The sequence below is a fragment of the Dioszegia hungarica genome (genome assembly GCF_025882075.1).
Source record: "Dioszegia hungarica strain PDD-24b-2 chromosome Unknown MKK02contig_8, whole genome shotgun sequence".
Lineage (NCBI taxonomy): Eukaryota > Fungi > Basidiomycota > Tremellomycetes > Tremellales > Bulleribasidiaceae > Dioszegia > Dioszegia hungarica.
This window is the reverse complement of record NW_026515770.1, coordinates 2,919,735-2,936,537: the sequence shown is the minus strand read 5'-3', so window position 1 is coordinate 2,936,537 and position 16,803 is coordinate 2,919,735. Positions and strand designations below refer to the sequence as shown.

At 56.3% G+C, this 16,803-nt stretch overlaps 6 protein-coding genes across 6 annotated transcripts; 3 read left to right on the top strand and 3 right to left on the bottom strand.

Annotated features, from left to right (window-relative positions):
• Positions 1-164: 164 nt before the first annotated feature.
• Positions 165-2,342, top strand: MKK02DRAFT_26409 (putative tRNA methyltransferase; the record flags this gene model as incomplete). The annotated part of the gene is made up of 6 exons (XM_053087187.1): positions 165-856; positions 920-1,169; positions 1,248-1,340; positions 1,389-1,982; positions 2,040-2,252; positions 2,298-2,342. 6 exons carry the CDS (start codon positions 165-167, stop codon positions 2,340-2,342), a joined length of 1,887 nt encoding a protein of 628 aa, XP_052945913.1.
• Positions 2,343-2,761: 419 nt separating this feature from the next.
• MKK02DRAFT_14663 (synaptobrevin) lies at positions 2,762-3,055 on the bottom strand (the record flags this gene model as incomplete). Its single annotated transcript, XM_053085546.1, has 2 exons — positions 2,762-2,841; positions 2,935-3,055. Coding segments are annotated over 2 exons (201 nt in total), but the record flags the coding sequence as incomplete, so codon positions are not given.
• Positions 3,056-4,306: 1,251 nt separating this feature from the next.
• MKK02DRAFT_33401 (uncharacterized protein) lies at positions 4,307-10,504 on the top strand (the record flags this gene model as incomplete). The annotated part of the gene is made up of 23 exons (XM_053088710.1): positions 4,307-4,327; positions 4,375-4,392; positions 4,452-4,528; positions 4,578-4,654; positions 4,713-4,766; positions 4,821-4,993; positions 5,042-5,329; positions 5,388-5,721; positions 5,791-6,140; positions 6,189-6,698; positions 6,750-7,002; positions 7,050-8,673; positions 8,721-8,799; positions 8,858-8,968; positions 9,015-9,066; positions 9,118-9,158; positions 9,208-9,277; positions 9,334-9,470; positions 9,515-9,817; positions 9,872-10,078; positions 10,129-10,200; positions 10,263-10,384; positions 10,438-10,504. 23 exons carry the CDS (start codon positions 4,307-4,309, stop codon positions 10,502-10,504), a joined length of 5,040 nt encoding a protein of 1,679 aa, XP_052945911.1.
• Positions 10,505-10,784: 280 nt separating this feature from the next.
• MKK02DRAFT_24734 (tyrosine-tRNA ligase) lies at positions 10,785-12,719 on the top strand (the record flags this gene model as incomplete). Its single annotated transcript, XM_053086925.1, has 9 exons — positions 10,785-10,936; positions 10,997-11,141; positions 11,211-11,373; positions 11,413-11,554; positions 11,638-11,998; positions 12,050-12,152; positions 12,203-12,265; positions 12,323-12,526; positions 12,574-12,719. The coding sequence occupies 9 exons, from the start codon at positions 10,785-10,787 to the stop codon at positions 12,717-12,719; spliced, it is 1,479 nt and encodes a 492-aa protein (XP_052945910.1).
• A 112-nt stretch (positions 12,720-12,831) lies between these two features.
• On the bottom strand, positions 12,832-14,809 carry MKK02DRAFT_44836 (uncharacterized protein; the record flags this gene model as incomplete). Its single annotated transcript, XM_053093107.1, has 9 exons — positions 12,832-13,136; positions 13,191-13,255; positions 13,309-13,389; positions 13,441-13,591; positions 13,647-13,799; positions 13,887-14,064; positions 14,116-14,410; positions 14,525-14,550; positions 14,660-14,809. 9 exons carry the CDS (start codon positions 14,807-14,809, stop codon positions 12,832-12,834), a joined length of 1,404 nt encoding a protein of 467 aa, XP_052945909.1.
• Positions 14,810-15,098: 289 nt separating this feature from the next.
• MKK02DRAFT_26862 (WD40-repeat-containing domain protein) lies at positions 15,099-16,741 on the bottom strand (the record flags this gene model as incomplete). The annotated part of the gene is made up of 5 exons (XM_053087264.1): positions 15,099-15,486; positions 15,572-15,912; positions 15,960-16,048; positions 16,105-16,518; positions 16,576-16,741. The coding sequence occupies 5 exons, from the start codon at positions 16,739-16,741 to the stop codon at positions 15,099-15,101; spliced, it is 1,398 nt and encodes a 465-aa protein (XP_052945908.1).
• Positions 16,742-16,803: the final 62 nt, after the last annotated feature.

The following is a 16,803-nucleotide window of genomic DNA, read 5'->3' as shown; positions in this document are numbered from 1 at the left end:
GTGATGTATATGAGGAATGGGATGACCTTTGGCTGGACACTAGACACTGACGCACCATCATCGCGCGCGACCTATCTATTCCATCCACCCATTTAAAAAGTTGAGAACCTGTTTGTGCTCGCTCTTCAGCCGTAAATACTGTTGACTGTATACCTTCAGGGTGTATGTATAGATCAATACGCCTGACCAGACAGTTCGCCATCACCTCATTCCGCGCATACACAATGTCCAGCCCGGCCTCTATCAACTCGCCCCCGCACAAGCGGGTCAAAGCCGACTCGGACCTCTCCATCCCGCCCACCATTCCCACGGGGTCCACAACAGAGATCAACGAGGCTCCTATCAACGCCATGCTCCCTTCCTCAGTCCCCACTGCGGGTCCCTCGAGGGCGCAGCAAAAGAAGTCCAAGCCTGCGGTCGGACGTAAGCGGAAACCCAGGCGGGACCTGCCAGACCCATACTCTGCCGGCGAGGTGCTATGGCACGATATCCAGGACTTCTTGGGCCGGGAGTACGTTGCTGGCTTGCTGGACAAGAAGGACGGGGCGGAGTGGGCGGCGCCGGAAGAGCTGGAGATCATGGGCGTGATTGAGCTTAGGGTGGGAGCGTTCACTGTCTCGGGGGAGTCGTTGTCGCTCTACACGCCAAAGGGGGATGGAGGGGAAGAGAGGAAGTGGGCGATCGTGACGCCGTTCGCGCACCCGGGGGATCTGATCCGCGCGAAGGTGTTCAAGCATGATCGGCTGCATTCGACGGCGGACATGGTGGAGATTCTGGAATATAGCGAGACGTATCGCGGTGGAGAAGGGGATAGACGGAAGAACCCAGAGGGTGGGTGCAAATACTTTGGAGAATGGTATGTCCTCGTTTGTCAGCTATTGATCCGATGATGACCTTGGACCCCAGCTAATAGCTCTAGCGGAGGGTGCCAGCTCCAACCTATCCCTTATCCCCTCCAGCTCGCACATAAGAAGCACACCGTCGAGCTCGCCTACCAACGCTTCTCGGCCCTATCTGCCACTCAGGTCCCACCTATTGGCGAGACGATTGGCAGCCCGCAACAATGGGGCTACCGGACCAAGTTGACACCGCACTTTGACGCCATGCCGAAGCGTCTTCAAGGGGAAATGCGGAAACGGGCAGAAGCGCAGGCTGCTCGAGACGCCGAGGTCAAGGAGGAAGGGAAGGTGAACGAGGAAGAGGGGATGAATGCTGGAGAGGGCAGCGGGGAGGCCGCTGCCGGCCAGAGACCGGGGACGGTGATCGATGCAGAGGGGAAGCCGTGGGAGGTCCGGATAGGGTTTGAGCGGAAGGGCCGACCAGGCGTCATGGACATCGAGGTGATCTTCCGTGTATGCACGCCTACATGAGACATAGCTGACAGCCAGGAATGTCCCATCGCTACTCCCGTACTCAACGCCAAGCTCACACCCGAACGCGCCAGGATACAAAACACCATCACCTCTTTCGCCCGAGGCGCTACCCTCCTCCTCCGTGACTCTCTTCCCACTCCATCTCCCTTACCCTCCTCCACCACCCCTTTCGACCCCTCCACACCCATCTTGGATCCATCCCAGCACGTCGCAATCACAAACCACAAGGAGAACGTATACGAACGCGTCGGTCCTTGGCTTTTTGAATTCAGCGCCGGTAGTTTCTTCCAAAACAACAACTCCATCCTCCCTCCCCTGGTCGAATACGTCCGAGCCGCCATCTTTCCGCCTGGATCGGCGGTCGTGCCGACGCATCTGGTCGATACGTACTGCGGTTCCGGGCTGTTTGGGATTACGCTGTCACCATTCTTCACCCGGATAGCGGGGGTGGAGATCTCGGAGCAGAGTATCACGGCCGCGAAGCGGAATGCGGAGATTAATGGGTTGGGGGAGGATAAGGCGCAGTGGATCGTGGGCAAGGCGGAGGAGATCTTTGGGGGTTTGGAGGCGAGGGGGTTCAAGGGTGATGCGAGCTGTGTTGTCGTGGACGTGAGCTACAGCTTCGTCTTCCGTCGCCATGATGAGACTAGTAAGCTGACAGTATAGCCGCCAAGGAAAGGCTGTGATGCTCCCTTCCTGACACAACTTCTCGAGTTCAGCCCAGCAACCATCGTCTACGTCAGCTGTAACGTCCATACTCAAGCAAGGGATGTCGGATGGTTCCTGGCCGAATCGAAGAAGCGGGCGGGGACAGCTGGTACAGAAGGTGGCGGGGGGTATGTGCTGGAGAGTGTGAGAGGGTTCGATCTCTTCCCACAAGTGAGTTGTCTGCTTGTCATCGACAGGGCGAAGCTGATTGACCAGACTGCTCATGTCGAGTCTGTAGCTGTACTCCGGCGCCGCCTGTAGAGCGAGGATATCTTGCATGCATTGCTCTATTCAGACATGAATCGTATAGCTCTGTCTAGCTAACAGATCCAATTGACTTCTAACCTCCTCATCACGAAGCACTCCTTTGATACTAGGTCGGGACAAGTCCCATTCCCGGTACCCCAGCACCCCCAGCAGCCGGAGAAGCAGGCACGACCCCACCTCCCCCTTCACCCTGTATCACGCCCACTTTCGAGCCATCGAGGCCCGCATTCACCGGCACTGGCTCGCCGGACTGAGCGGGATGGATGACCTCGACGATCTCTTTGTGCTTGATCGCGCCGACGATGGAGCCCGAGACGATGATGATTGCGAAGACGCCTAGGCAGATCCACCACTTTTCGGATCAGCTACCCTGTCTGCAGCCATTGAGAAGAGAGAGTACAGAGAGGACTTGCCTTCATGTTCTTCCACCACATGCGCTTCCGGACGTCAGAAGCGGACCGCTTGAAATTCTGGCTGGCGTATGAGAGTGCGCCTGAGTGTGAGCAGTGCACTCACAGTGCAAGGTGGCCGGCTGAGAACACGAATTGACCTCATCAGTGGAGAAGAGAAGAAGCTGGTCACGTACTAGCCCTCTCTTCCAGGTGACTCAGCCGATCTCCACGCTCAGCGATCTTCTTCGTATTGTCCAACATGATCTCCTTGACCTTGTCCATCTCCGCCTGCAGCTTTTGACGCTTTTCGGCCCCCGGGTCGAGCTTCTGCATAGCCTGGTCTGGACCCCCATTGCCGTTACCATTGACCACCTGTGAGCGCGGTGAGATTGGATCTGGAGCGTCAGTGTCAGTCCCAGATGGACAGAACCGCTCCTAGAAGTGAAGGCTGACCATTCTCAGGAGACAATTGCGCGGGAGGCTTGGAGCCGGGAAGGGAGGAGCGGTAGAAGCTCGGATTGGCGAGCGGGTCAAAAGGTTCAGACCTGACGCTGGTCAGCTCATGTCCAGAGCATCCAATTGTTAAGTAAGGCAGCCTGGGCAGCTTACATCGCAATGAAAGTACTTGAGGCAGGGTGGCGATTCGTCGTCTGAGGTCTCTCAGATAGGTTAGAGAATTGACGGGCGTCCGCTGTAATCAGATATGCAAGAGTATAAGTCGATGGACATGGTTGTGGGCCAGATGGATATTGGAGTATGGAGGATGGAGCACAGGGATCCGGCCTGCGTTTCAGGTGACTCCGCTCCTTTCTTCAGAGTGCGCGTACCAGACATCCTTTCTGGGACCTCAGGGGGGATGGGCCGTACTGCGCACACTTGGGCTGGGCGGCCGTAGGTCTTCGTTCATCGGTCAGGGGAGTATCGTGCCTCTATCAGTAATCAGGTAGAATCAGGTTACCACCTCACATGTCAGCACATCAGCGATTGGGGGTAAGCCGACGACGAGAGGATGCTGGCCGACCTGAGGGCGGTCGATCCCTCCGACCCTGTCTAAGAGGCGGGCTTAGATCGAATTCTGTGCTTCGTTTCCTCGCCCCGCTTCTTCAGATCAAGCGGGCGGCCAAAGAGATGTATCGAAGCATCAGTTCCAGCGCAGGGACCCCCAGCTCATACCGGCCCCGCCTCCTCCATATCCCCGAAGCTAACCCCGTCCGATGCTTCTTCCAGGCACGCACGGTCCTCCCCCCGCCCGGTTGAGCTCGGACATCGCCGCTCTGAACCCTCTCGGCATACCTCCGCCGCGTCGCCAACGCCAACGCACAGCCAAGGGTGATAGCACCTGCATTCCTCTCCTCTCCCTCTCTCTCCTTCTCATATACCCCACCCTTCTCAGCTATAGCATCATCTGCAGAGCAGAGCAGATACAGAACAACAGCTATAACGCCCATTTCGCAAAATCGCGAAGCTTTACGAACCCGCTACGAGACCGCAAGCGCGCGCGAAAAGCACGCTCTCCTTCTTCCTCCTTCTTACAATTACGGGTTGTCCCCCTGAGAGCGCTTCATCATGGCGGACAAGCCTATCACTGTGAGCCATATTTCCTTGACTGGGTTGCACATAGCTGACTAGTTTAGTTCACCGAGCACGTCCAGGTCAGCTTGTCGACTTCCATCAAAGACGGGAAGTGGATGATGTGCTGACTGCTTCTTAGCTCACGGCCCTCGGAATCCAGCCGGGTTCTATCGCCTTCCAGTCCCTCACTTTGGAGTCTGACCACTTCATCTGCGTGTAAGCTAGTCCCGGCACGAACGTTGCCTGCAAGAGCTGACGGTCGCAGGCGGGAAAATGTGAACGATACGAACCAGGTCGTGATCGTCGATCTGGCGGACGCGAACAATGTCATCAGACGGCCAAGTACGTATCAGCTACCTGGGTGAATCGGTTGTGAAGACCTGAAAGCTGATCTGAGAAGTCACGGCTGATTCTGCGATCATGCACCCCAAAGAGAAAATCATCGCCCTGAAGTGTGAGTTGCGGAATACCTGACGTGGCACTGCGTCGGACAAAGCTCATACTGCAGCTGGACGCCAGCTCCAGGTCTTCAACCTTGCGACCAAGCAGAAGGTCGGGTCACATCTGATGAACGATGACGTGCCCTTCTGGACCTGGATCAGCGATACGACTTTGGGTCTCGTGACTGAGCGGGACGTGCAGCACTGGAACGTCGTTGGCGGAGAATCCGCACCACGAAAGGTCAGCTGGCAGAACGTCGAGCGTGGGGACGACAGCTGATCTCTCTAGATATTCGAGCGCCACCCCACTCTCGCCGGAAATCAGATCATCAACTACCGTGTCTCACCCGACGAGAAGTGGTTGGTCGTCGTCGGTATCTCGGCCAACCCGCAAGCTGGCCAGCCGGGGCAGAACGGATTCAAGGTGAAGGGAAGCATGCAGCTGTACTCGGTGGAGCGGGGCGTCAGTCAGCCTATCGAGGGTCACGCGGCGGCGTTTGCAACGATCAAGCAGGAGGGAGCGACCGTGGCTAGCAAGGTGTTTGCTTTTGCTGCAAGGCAAGCCAACGGTGCGAAGGTGAGCTACTTCCTCCCTCCCCTCTGCACGGTGTCGGAGACATGAGCTGACTTTATAGCTGCACATTGTCGAAATCGGCCACCAACCCCCAAACGCGCCATTTACCAAGAAGGCAGTCGACGTCTTCTTCCCCCCAGAAGCAGTCAACGATTTCCCGGTCGCCATCCAAGTCTCGGCAAAGCACGGCATCATCTACCTCGTCACCAAATTCGGCTTCATCCACCTGTACGAGATCGAGACGGGGACGTGCATCTACATGAACCGGATCTCGGGCGAGACGATCTTTACGACGGCCGAGTTTGAGGCGCAGAATGGTATTATTGGGGTGAACAAGAAGGGGCAGGTGTTGAGTGTGTCGGTGGATGAGCAGACTATTGTGCCGTACATTCAGCGTGAGTTGCTGTTCTCCTTTACATGCGCTGTCTGTGACGACCGAGCTAGGACCATAATTGACACCCCAGAACACCTCAACAACGCCGAGCTCGCCATCAAGCTCGCTACCCGCGCCGGGCTTCCCGGAGCCGACCACATCATCCAGAGCCAGTTCCAGGTGTACATGCAGAACCAGCAGTACAGCGAGGCCGCGCGCATCGCCGCCAACTCCCCGCGCGGTATCCTCCGGACACCCCAGACCATCGACATGTTCAAGAAGCTTCCCCCGGTCCAGGGCTCGCTTTCGCCCATTCTTCAGTACTTTGGGATCTTGCTCGAGAAGGGCGAGCTCAACAAGTATGAGAGTCTGGAGTTGGCGAGGCCCGTCATTGCGCAGGGGAAGAAGCCTTTGTTAGAGAAGTGGTTGAAGGAGAGCAAGGTGAGCTAGTACGACGCATCCCTCGCACGACACCAGCTGACCAGACAGCTCGAATGCAGCGAGGAACTCGGAGACCTCGTACGCTCAGCCGACATGAACCTCGCTCTATCCGTCTATCTCCGCGCTTCCGTCCCCAACAAGGTCGTCGCCTGCTTTGCCGAGCTCGGGCAATTCGACAAGATCGTCCTCTACTCGAAGAAGGTCGGCTACACCCCGGACTACGCCCAGCTCCTGCAGCACCTCGTCCGTATCAACCCCGAGAAGGCCAGCGAGTTTGCCACCCAACTCGTCAACGACGAGGCGGGACCGATGGTCGATATCGAACGCGTCGTCGACATCTTTATGGGCCAGAACATGATCCAGCAGGCGACCTCGTTCCTCCTCGATGCGCTCAAGGACAACAAGCCAGAGCAGGGCGGTCTGCAGACTCGGCTGTTGGAGATGAACCTGGTCAATGCGCCGCAGGTCGCGGATGCTATCCTCGGAAACGAGATGTTCAGCCACTATGATAAGCCACGGATCGCGAACCTTTGCGAGAAGGCTGGGTTGATGCAGCGGGTGAGCTTCTGTGTCTCTGTCGTCGACGCGGGGAAGAAGCTGACTTCTCAGGCCTTGGAGCACTACGACGACCTCGAGGACATCAAGCGATGCGTCGTCCACACCAATCTGTACAACGCAGAGTGGCTTGTCAACTACTTTGGCAAGCTCAGCGTCGAGCAGACTATCCCTTGTCTCCAAGAGATGCTCAAGAGCAACATCCGGCAGAACTTGGCGGTGGTCGTGCAGATTGCTACGAAATACTCGGACTTGCTTGGCCCCGTTAAGCTCATCGAGCTGTTTGAGCAATTCAAGTCCTCGGACGGTGAGCTGATAATCGCCTTGGAGATGCGAATCGCAGCTGACACGCAGGTCTCTACTACTACCTCGGCTCGGTGGTCAACCTCAGCGAGGACCCGGAGGTGCACTTCAAGTACATCCAGGCCGCTACCCGGACCGGCCAGATTCGCGAGGTCGAGCGTATCTGCCGGGAGTCCAACCACTACAACCCCGAGAAGGTCAAGAACTTCCTCAAGGAGGCTCGGCTCTCGGACCAGCTCCCCCTCATCATCGTCTGCGACCGGTTCGACTTTGTCCACGACCTCGTCCTCTACCTCTACCAGAACGGTCTCACCAACTTCATCGAGATCTACGTCCAGCGGGTCAACTCTCAGCGGACCCCTGCTGTCGTCGGGGGTCTGTTGGACGTCGACTGTGAGGAGATGGTCATCAAGAACCTCCTCATGTCGGTGACTGGCGAGTTCCCCATCGAGGAGCTGGTCGAGGAGGTCGAGAAGCGGAACCGGCTCAAGCTCATCCTCCCTTGGCTCAACTCCAAGGTGGAGCAGGGCTCGACCGACCACGCTGTCTACAACGCGGTCGCCAAGATTGCTATTGACTCCAACAACAACCCGGAGGCGTTCTTGAAGGACAACAACCTGTACGACCCGGCGATCGTCGGAAAGTACTGCGAGAAGCGAGACCCGTACCTCGCGTACATTGCCTACGCCAAGGGCTTCTGCGATGACGAGCTCATCCACATTACCAACGAGAACCAGATGTACAAGCATCAGGCTCGGTACCTCGTCAAGCGGAGAGATGTCGATCTCTGGACGCGCGTCCTCGATCCGGAATCCATCCACCGTCGGGCCCTCATCGACCAGGTCGTCGCTACCGCCATCCCGGAGTCGACCGACCCGGATGACGTCTCGGTCACGGTCAAGGCGTTCATGCACATGGAGCTGCACGGTCCCCTCCTGGAGCTGCTCGAGAAGATCATTCTTGAGCAGTCTCCCTTCTCGGACAACCGGTCGCTCCAGTCCCTCATGTTCCTCACTGCGATCAAGAACGATCGTGGCAAGGTCATGGGGTACATCAACAAGCTTTCGGGCTATGATGTTGACGCGATCGCCAAGGTTGCCACGGACGCCGGGCTGTACGAGGAGGCTTTCACCATCTACCAAAAGCACGACAACCACGCCAAGGCGATGGACGTCCTTGTCGAGCACATGGTATCGATCGACCGCGGATCCGCTTACGCCAACAAGATCAACCAGCCCGCTGTTTGGTCCAGGCTCGGTAAAGCCCAGCTTGACGGTCTGCGCGTCAAGGACGCCATCGACTCGTACATCAAAGCCGAGGACCCGTCCAACTTTTCGGAGGTCATCGAGATTGCCAACCGGGCAGGCAAACACGACGATCTCGTGCGCTATCTCCAGATGGCGCGCAAGACTGCTCGCGAGCCCAAGATCGACACGGAGCTCGCGTACGCCTACGCCAAGACGGACCGGCTGCACGACATGGAGGAGTTCCTGGCGATGACGAACGTGGCGGATGTGCTGCAGGTCGGGGAGAAGTGCTTCGAGGACGAGCTGTGCCAGGCTGCCAAGCTGCTCTTCTCGAGCATCTCGAACTGGGCCAGATTGGCCACTACGCTCATCTACCTCGGGGAGAATCAGTCGGCGGTGGATGCTGCGAGGAAGGCTGGTAACACCCAGTAAGTCGTGAAGTTTGGTCGTGATGGAGCAAAGCTGACAATGGCAGGGTGTGGAAGCAGGTCAATGCCGCTTGTGTGGACAAGAAGGAGTTCCGACTTGCCCAGATCTGTGGTCTCAACTTGATTGTGAGTTTTCCTTTGTCCTCCGATGGGAAGGTCAAAGATCACAAACTGATACCTATAGGTCCACGCTGAGGAGCTTCCCGCTTTGTTGTCGTTGTATGAACGGAATGGCTACTTTGAGGAGATCATTAGCCTGATGGAGGGTGGTCTGGGTCTCGAGCGGGCGCACATGGTGAGTTATGCCGGTCTCATTTCCCGGCACGAAGCTAAACTTCCAGGGGATGTTCACGGAACTGTCCGTGCTATACGCCAAGTACCGTCCAGAAAAGCGTGAGTTGTCATGGACTGCAGACCGAGACCGCAAAGAAGCTGACCAATCAGTCATGGAGCATCTCAAGCTGTTCTGGCAGCGCGTCAACATTGTACGTCCACGATCCTCGCTCAAAGACGGGCTTCAGCTGACACATGTAGCCCAAGGTGATCAGGGCTTCCGAGCAGGCACATCTCTGGCCCGAGCTGGTCTTCCTGTACATCGTATACGGTGAGCTAAATCTCCGTTTGCCGCGATCATAATGAGAGTGAGAGCTGACTCAGTAGATGAGCCCGACAACGCAGCTCTCGCCATGATGGAGCGTCTCAGCGACTGGGACCACGACCAGTTCAAGAAGGTCATCGTCAAGGTGGCCAACATGGAGATCGCCTACAAGGCCGTTTCGTTCTACCTTGCACACCAGGTAAGCCAGCATATTGTCTTTAGTAAGACTTTGCTAAAATCCAGCCCAACCTCCTCCCCGACCTCCTCGCCGCCCTTACTCCCCGGCTCGACCACGGCCGAGTCGTCAAAATCCTCCAGGCGGCCGACCACCTCCCCCTCGCCAAGCCATACCTCGTCGGCACGCAAAAGCTCAACATCACCGTTGTCAACGAGGCGTACAACGACTTGCTCATCGAGGAGGAGGACCACGTAACCCTCAGGAGCTCGCTCGAGACGTACGACCAGTACGATGCCATCAAACTGGCCAAGCGACTGGAGAAGCACGAGCTGCTCGAGTTCAGGCGGATCGCGAGCTTGCTGTACAGGGTGAGCTGTGCTGGATGAAGGTTCCGCTTTGAGCAGGAAGCTGATAACATGTAGCTTAACAACATGTACGAACCCTCCCTCGACCTCTCCAAGTCAGACAGATTATGGCGAGACGCACTCGAGACTGCCGCTTCCAGCAAGGATATCAAGGTCGCCGAGGAGCTCGCGCTGTACTTTGTCACCATTGGCAACAAGGACGCGTTCGCCGCGATCCTGTATGTCTGCTATGAGCTGGTCAGGCCGGACTTTGTGGAGGAGATGGTTAGTCAACCAACTCTCTTGGCTCTGAAAAGCAACCGCTAACCCAATAGTCGTGGCGCTTCGGTCTTGGCGACTACTCCAAGCCATATGTGCTCCAGCTGCAACGCGATCAGACTACCAAGGTAAGTCTCAGCTACGAAGTCCTCAACGTCGCCCAGAGAGCGGAGCAAGCTGAACTGCGCAGATTGCCGCGCTTGAGAAGGAAGTACGGGAACTGAGGTCAAAGACGGCAGAGAAGGAGACGGAGGAACCGTCGAGTATGATGGGGTCCGGTCTCGGTGGGCGCTTGATGATCGGTGGACCAGGGTGAGTCGTTAGGCTCTGGAACTTTGTGTGAGAGGCTTAGCTGACAGGTCCAGTGGATTCCCAAATGGCGGCGGGATGCCTAACGGCGGTATGATGGCTCAGCCTACAGGCTTCTACTAGATGGTGCAATGAGACGGGGAGGACGAGTGGAAATAGACAAGAGGGGCATATGATGGGGTCAAAAAAGAGCGATACATCGAAGAAGAGGGGGTTGTGTTTCTATATCAGAGCTATTTCGACGAATGAATCTGTTTTCCGTTCTCGCTCTCCTCAAGCTCGAGTGGACCCACACCGGGCTCGCCAAACTCCGCATTCCTCAAATCTAAAACTTTGTCCGCTGAGCCAAGAAAATCAACGGGCATGTTCGCAAACTTCAAGACCTCTCACATCTCAGCCGACGATGCTATCACCGCCAGCTCTTCTGCGTCTCATCGTAAGATCCCAGACGCGTCATGTCAGTCATTACAGCGCGGTCTCCCAATCTGGCCGGGTCGCTGAACGTAATGTCATCGATGAACTGGAATCGAGAGGCTATGTCTCTGCCTTGACGAAGTAAGTAGCTACTCTGTAACTTGTAACTTGGACTGAGAGTCTCCCAGCTGATGATTATAGTCCTGGATTACGCCAGCATGTAGCGTCGCCGTCATGCCTATACGCCGGTGTCGACCCTTCCGCCTCATCTCTGCACGTTGGGAATTTGCTGCCCTTGATGGGATTGCTGCATTTCAAGATGGCAGGCCATAAGGCTATAGCTATAGTAAGTGTCTCCAAGCGGAGCTGCAGCCATGGACTGTCTCTCATCTGTAGTGGAAGCTGACCTAGGCAGATAGGCGGAGCTACCGGTTCAATAGGTGACCCCTCCGGCCGATCTACCGAACGCAACGCCCTCGCATCAGACGAGCTAGACCGGAACGTCCGCGGCATTACCGACCAGGTAGAGCGATTCTTTCAGCTCGGATCAGAGTACGCAGGCCGGAGAGGCGGGTACGGTGCTTTCGGCCCTCAGCAGAGTGGTGGAAAGGGGAAAGAAAGGGCGGTAGATGAGGATGCGATACGAGGCGAGCTGGAGGTGCTGAACAATTTGGAGTGGACGCAAGGTGTGGGCTTGTTGGACTTCTTGCGGACGGTAGGGAAGATGGCTAGGGTGAATGTGATGCTGGCAAGGGATAGGTGAGCTGTCCTGTACTTGCGTTCGAGGCTAGCCATCTTGGCTATGTCAGCCAGCACCCAACGGAGTCCAGCTAATCCAGCAGCGTTAAGAATCGCCTGTCGTCAGATTCCGGCATATCCTATACCGAGTTCACCTATCAACTCCTCCAAGCCTCCGACTTTCTACATCTCTACCGCACGCGAAACTGCACGATCCAGCTCGGAGGCAGCGACCAATGGGGCAACATCGTCGCCGGCATTGACCTAATCAAGCGGATGGCGGCAGATGAGGCTCGGCAGGATGTCCAGGATGGATCAGGGTTAGAGGAAGGGAAGGGGAGGGAGCCGGCGTATGGCTTGACAATACCGCTCTTGACGACGAGCTCGGGGGAGAAGTTTGGAAAGTCGGCGGGGAACGCTGTTTGGCTGGATCAGCAGCGGACTAGCGTGTCTGATTTCTATCAAGTGAGTCAGGAGTGGTATTCTGGTCGATGTGATTCAGCTGATGTGCAATAGTTCTTCTTGAGATCAACCGATGAGGATGTCGAGCGGTATCTCCGCATCTTCAGCTGGTTGAAGGTGGACGAGATCGACGAATTGATGACACAGCACTTCGTGAGTTGAGAGCTGCAGTATATACGAACACGACCAGGCTGACGCTACAGCGAGATAAGAAGGCTCGGACGGCGCAAAAGACTCTAGCGGACGAAGTCACGGAACTTGTACATGGTGGTAAGTCCATCGTTACCTCTCGAGCTCTTACGATGAACCTCATGCTGACCTGACCAGAACAAGCAGTCAAAAAGGCTCAAACGGCGGCAGTCGTCCTCTATCAGACAAATCCTCGCCTCCTAAAAGCGGACGATATCATCTCAGCTTTCGAGGGCGACCCGAGGTTTCATCGAGTTACATGGAGCGACATCAAGGGTCTGCCTGTCACAAAGCTGGCGGTGCAGTATGGGCTGTGCAAAGCGAGAGGTGAGACAGTTTTCTGTTCATCGTAGTAGGTCTAGCTGATGTCGCAGCCGACGCGACCCGAGCTGTCCAAGCTGGGGGCTTGTTTGTCAATGACCGAAAAGTCAATGATCCGCGGTATTTGATCGTCAGGCAGGAAATGGTCCAGCATCGGATAGCGATTGTTCGGCTGGGCAGCAAGAACCACATGATTCTGTGCGTAGAGGATTAGGCTGTAAGAGCTAGATGTAACTCCTCTCCATCGCATGATGGCCCCACCTACAAGGCTCTCATCTGCACCAAGTCTTCGACCGCTATCTTCACAACAGCATAGGAAACGTACATCATGCTGGTCTACCTATTGCTGCCCAGACTATTCTCAGAGCAGTATACCACCCAGACTCCAGCACCATATCCACATCCCGTTCCTCGTAAGGTGTGAGCCCCTTCTGCGGATCCGGCTTCTTCTTCTCCTCTGCCGCCTCTTGCGCCGGTCTCGGGGATGGCGGGCATGCGGCAAGCTGAAGGCGAAGGAGGATGAAGGGGATGGATAGGTCGACTGGGGTGGTACCTGTGCCTTGGGCGATGAGCGCGGTGATCAGGTGAGCGACAAGGAGGGATAAGGCAAAGGTGACTGCAAGGCAGGATTCTGTACATGTTAGCTTATCCCGGCAGGATCGAGGATTCCAGTTTAGAAGCTTACTGGACCGATATAGCCATATCCAGCCGCACGAGAGCGCCGCGCAAGCTTGGAGGATGGAGTGTCTGCTGAGATCAGCTCGGCAAGGGCTCGCGTGTGACAAAAGCAGGCGAGGACGTACCCGAAAGACACGTTCATAGGGTTGCGTTGCCGCAAAGTGTAGATCATAGTTCCCAGGATGCCAACTGATGAGGATCCCTGACTACACCAGTCAGCTTAGGTCAGACAGAGTGACACGCAAAGCTGAACACACACGATGCCTCCCAAGCCCACTTTGAGTCCTCCTCGGACAGTGCGCATAAGGCCTGCTTCGAACAGCGTGGGCGTGAGGATGAGGGAGCTCATGAATAGCTGATGAGACAATGTCGGACGTTGGTAGTGGGTCGCTGCGCCGGACGGCCATTCTACAGTATTAGGACTCTATCGTTGGTAGCCCAGCATTGAGACGCCAGGACTCACCTGAACTACTACCTGTCAACCACGATCGTCCTGCCACGAATACCAACCCTAAGAGACTCAGAGCCAAGGTAAGGACGATCTGCTGAGTACTCCACAATCTCAGCTTGGTCAAGAGTGCCTTGTACGATCTCGATACAGCCTCAAATACGTCCACTGGACATCAGCTGTCGCCCAGAACGAGATGATTTGTCCAGTCGAAAGGAGCCGAGGGCAAGGTAGACAATGATGATACCGACATACGCGGTCTCTGTACGTCTTGAAGTACCAGCTGATTCGGTTCGGAGCGCTCCGAGGAGCTCGAGGCCTCTGACGCCGATGGGCGAGTGATCCCGTCCGCCTTTGATTGAGCGTATCGCATGACCGCCTGGAACTGCGAGAAGACAGCCCATACCGCGTGCGTGGGATCGAGCTGGGCAATCTACACAGTATATAAGCTCGTATCGCAGTACATACCCCATTCAGCACTCACGAAAGTCGATGCGATAAACGATTCAGCCAGTCTGTCGATCCTGCATACCCCCGCCGCCAGGATCATCAACATCTCCCCGCTGATCCTCCCACCCGGACCCAACGGCGAGGATGCTAATAATGGTATCGAGGCGGCGACGGCGGTGCTTGCCATATTAGGTATCATCGAGAGCTCTTGTGGATCGCTTGACGCCTGATGTAAGGTGATTGAAACAAGGAAGGGGATGAGGAAGGTGTCCAGGATGAAGGAGGGGATCGGGGCGTTCAGGTAGGCGGCATTATACCCAACGGGCAGCCTATGCCAGTCAGCATATAGAGCCGATAGTATCCTCCAGGAAGTACTGTCTGCCCAGGCGCTAAGAGCCGCCGCCGCTGGAAGCCCAGCCGACAAGTCTGACCCATGAACTTACCGCGATGCTCTTGTGAGATCTTGATCCTGAACGCGATCAGCCCCTATCATGACTACTGGAGCCGAGCAGGCGGTATATCGATATTGAGAATCCATGATCTGCTTAGATCCGTTGCCAGTTCCGCTGGACACTCACCTTCCATCGCGAGACAGCGGAAACCACATTACTCAGAACGAACGCAGCGTACAGCCCGTTACGGCCAACTGAGCCGTGTATGATTCGTCGAACCTGCTTTGTCGAGCTCGATACAGCCTGAGCTACCAACGTCGAGTCGTCTATCGTCATCTTGACTATAGATGTATGACTTGATAAGGCGTGCAAAGCTCATATCAACGCGAGATGTGAGCGGTGGATCGCGGTGGAGGTGGACAATGACCGGGCGCATGAAACTTGTGGCTACGTCATAGCGTCTCAGGTGGATCGGCAGCTCGGCAGAATCATAGCTTCGTGACAGAGGTCCCGCAGCTACCAGACAGGCAGGAGAGAGTCATAGGTCGGTCCGCCAAAGATGATGCATCATCAAGATCGAGGCCTGATCTTCCCCTCCTTCAACGCCCTGTTTGCCCAATCCCGCTTATTCCGCATCCGCAACCACCCTCCACACCTTCACGCTCCCATCATCTGCACAACTCGCCAGCACCCCTTGTCCGCCCCCATCTTCCCTTTGCAGCCAGCTCACACAGTTCACATCCGCCACACCATGCGCCTCCCGGATAGCGGCGATAGGCGCAATGCTGACTTTCGGCTTTTTGCTCGGCGCGTCGGCCTCTGCACCGTCCGCGCTGACGGGAGTAGTGATTTGCCAGACGATGATCTTGCCGTCCGCGCCGGCGCTGGCTAGGATACCCAGACCTCCGGCGGCGAGGAGAGTACCGCCCTGAGCCCAGGCGAGGGTGAAGCAGGACCGGGAGTGGGCGGCGGTGTGTGCGATTTCGACGAATGGGGAGTCAGGGTTGTTTCCGCTGCCAAGTCAGCCTTGATCCAGTATCGGACATAGGCTTGGGACTGGGTCTTCTCATAGGTTTAGATGTGAAGGATCAGGCTTACGTTCTAGCCCATATTCTAATCCCACCTAGATCCCCTCCACTGGCCAAGAACCGCCCACAAGGGCTCCACGCGAGACTCCATACTGTCTCATCCTCTAGCAACGGCGGTACGTTGAGATATGTCTCCGCCTCGCGCTCTTCTGGAGTCGGTAAGAGCGCAGTCACGAGCGAGTTGTACGCCGAGATCTGACCTTGGCTGGGAGATGCTGCGGCGTCCGATCGTGGGATGTTGATCTGCGAGAGGGGAAGTTTGGGGTGTAGCTTCTGGAAGATGCACCAGTCACCGTCGGGATCGTCCCATTGCATGTGGATGTGGGAGTCGTATGATGCAGAAGCGAGGATCTTGGGAAGTCAGCTTTGTCAAACAAATCCAGCTAGGACCAGCTTACCTCTTCGTGTGGATGCCATGAGAGGTTCTTGACATCTTGCGAATGCTCCATCAGGACAGCGATACATTCAAAGTCGGAGTCGGGTTGGACTGAAGGATCAGCAATATACTCTAATGTCCATCAAGGGCAGGACCGACGAGCTCACCTTCCCATACCCAAACACTCTTATCTCTCGAACAACTCGCCAACAGCGCTCCGTCCGCACTCCATCCTACCGTCTTGCACTCCGACTCGTGGCCTTCCAGGGTCGTCACGCACTCCCACTCCTTGACGTCCCGCTCGCCTTGCCCTTCATCCCCATCGTCGTCGTCCATATCCACATCTCCCGACACCTTCGTAGGCGCCTTGGGCTTATACACCCCTTCCTGACCTTCCTCCTCTCCTTCGTCCCCATCCCCATCTAACTCTTCCCATATCGCGACAGTACTGTCGAAGCTGCCCGTAGCTAGCGTCTTGCCAGAAGGGGCCCAGGCAAGCGACCGGATCGTGCGCTTATGTTCCGTCTCAATCGTTTTGACGTGATGTATGACCGGCTTGTCCGAGCTGGCCGATGGGAAGGCTGGACCTGATAATGCAGTAGACTCGCCATGTGTGATATCATGGGAACAGCCAGGACCGTGCTGATGGACCGGCTTGGAAGATGAGGGGAGGGAGTAAGAGTACAATCGAACCGTCTTGTCGGTCGAGCAGGACGCCAGGAGATTACGCTTTGGGTTGAACGCGACGGCCCAAGCAGGCTCGGCGTGCGACTGCGGAGACGCTATGAGCTGTAGCTGAGGCATCGCGAGGGAGTGTATGATATGATGATAAGGGGGATGAGAAGGGCGGACTTAATCTTTTCTGG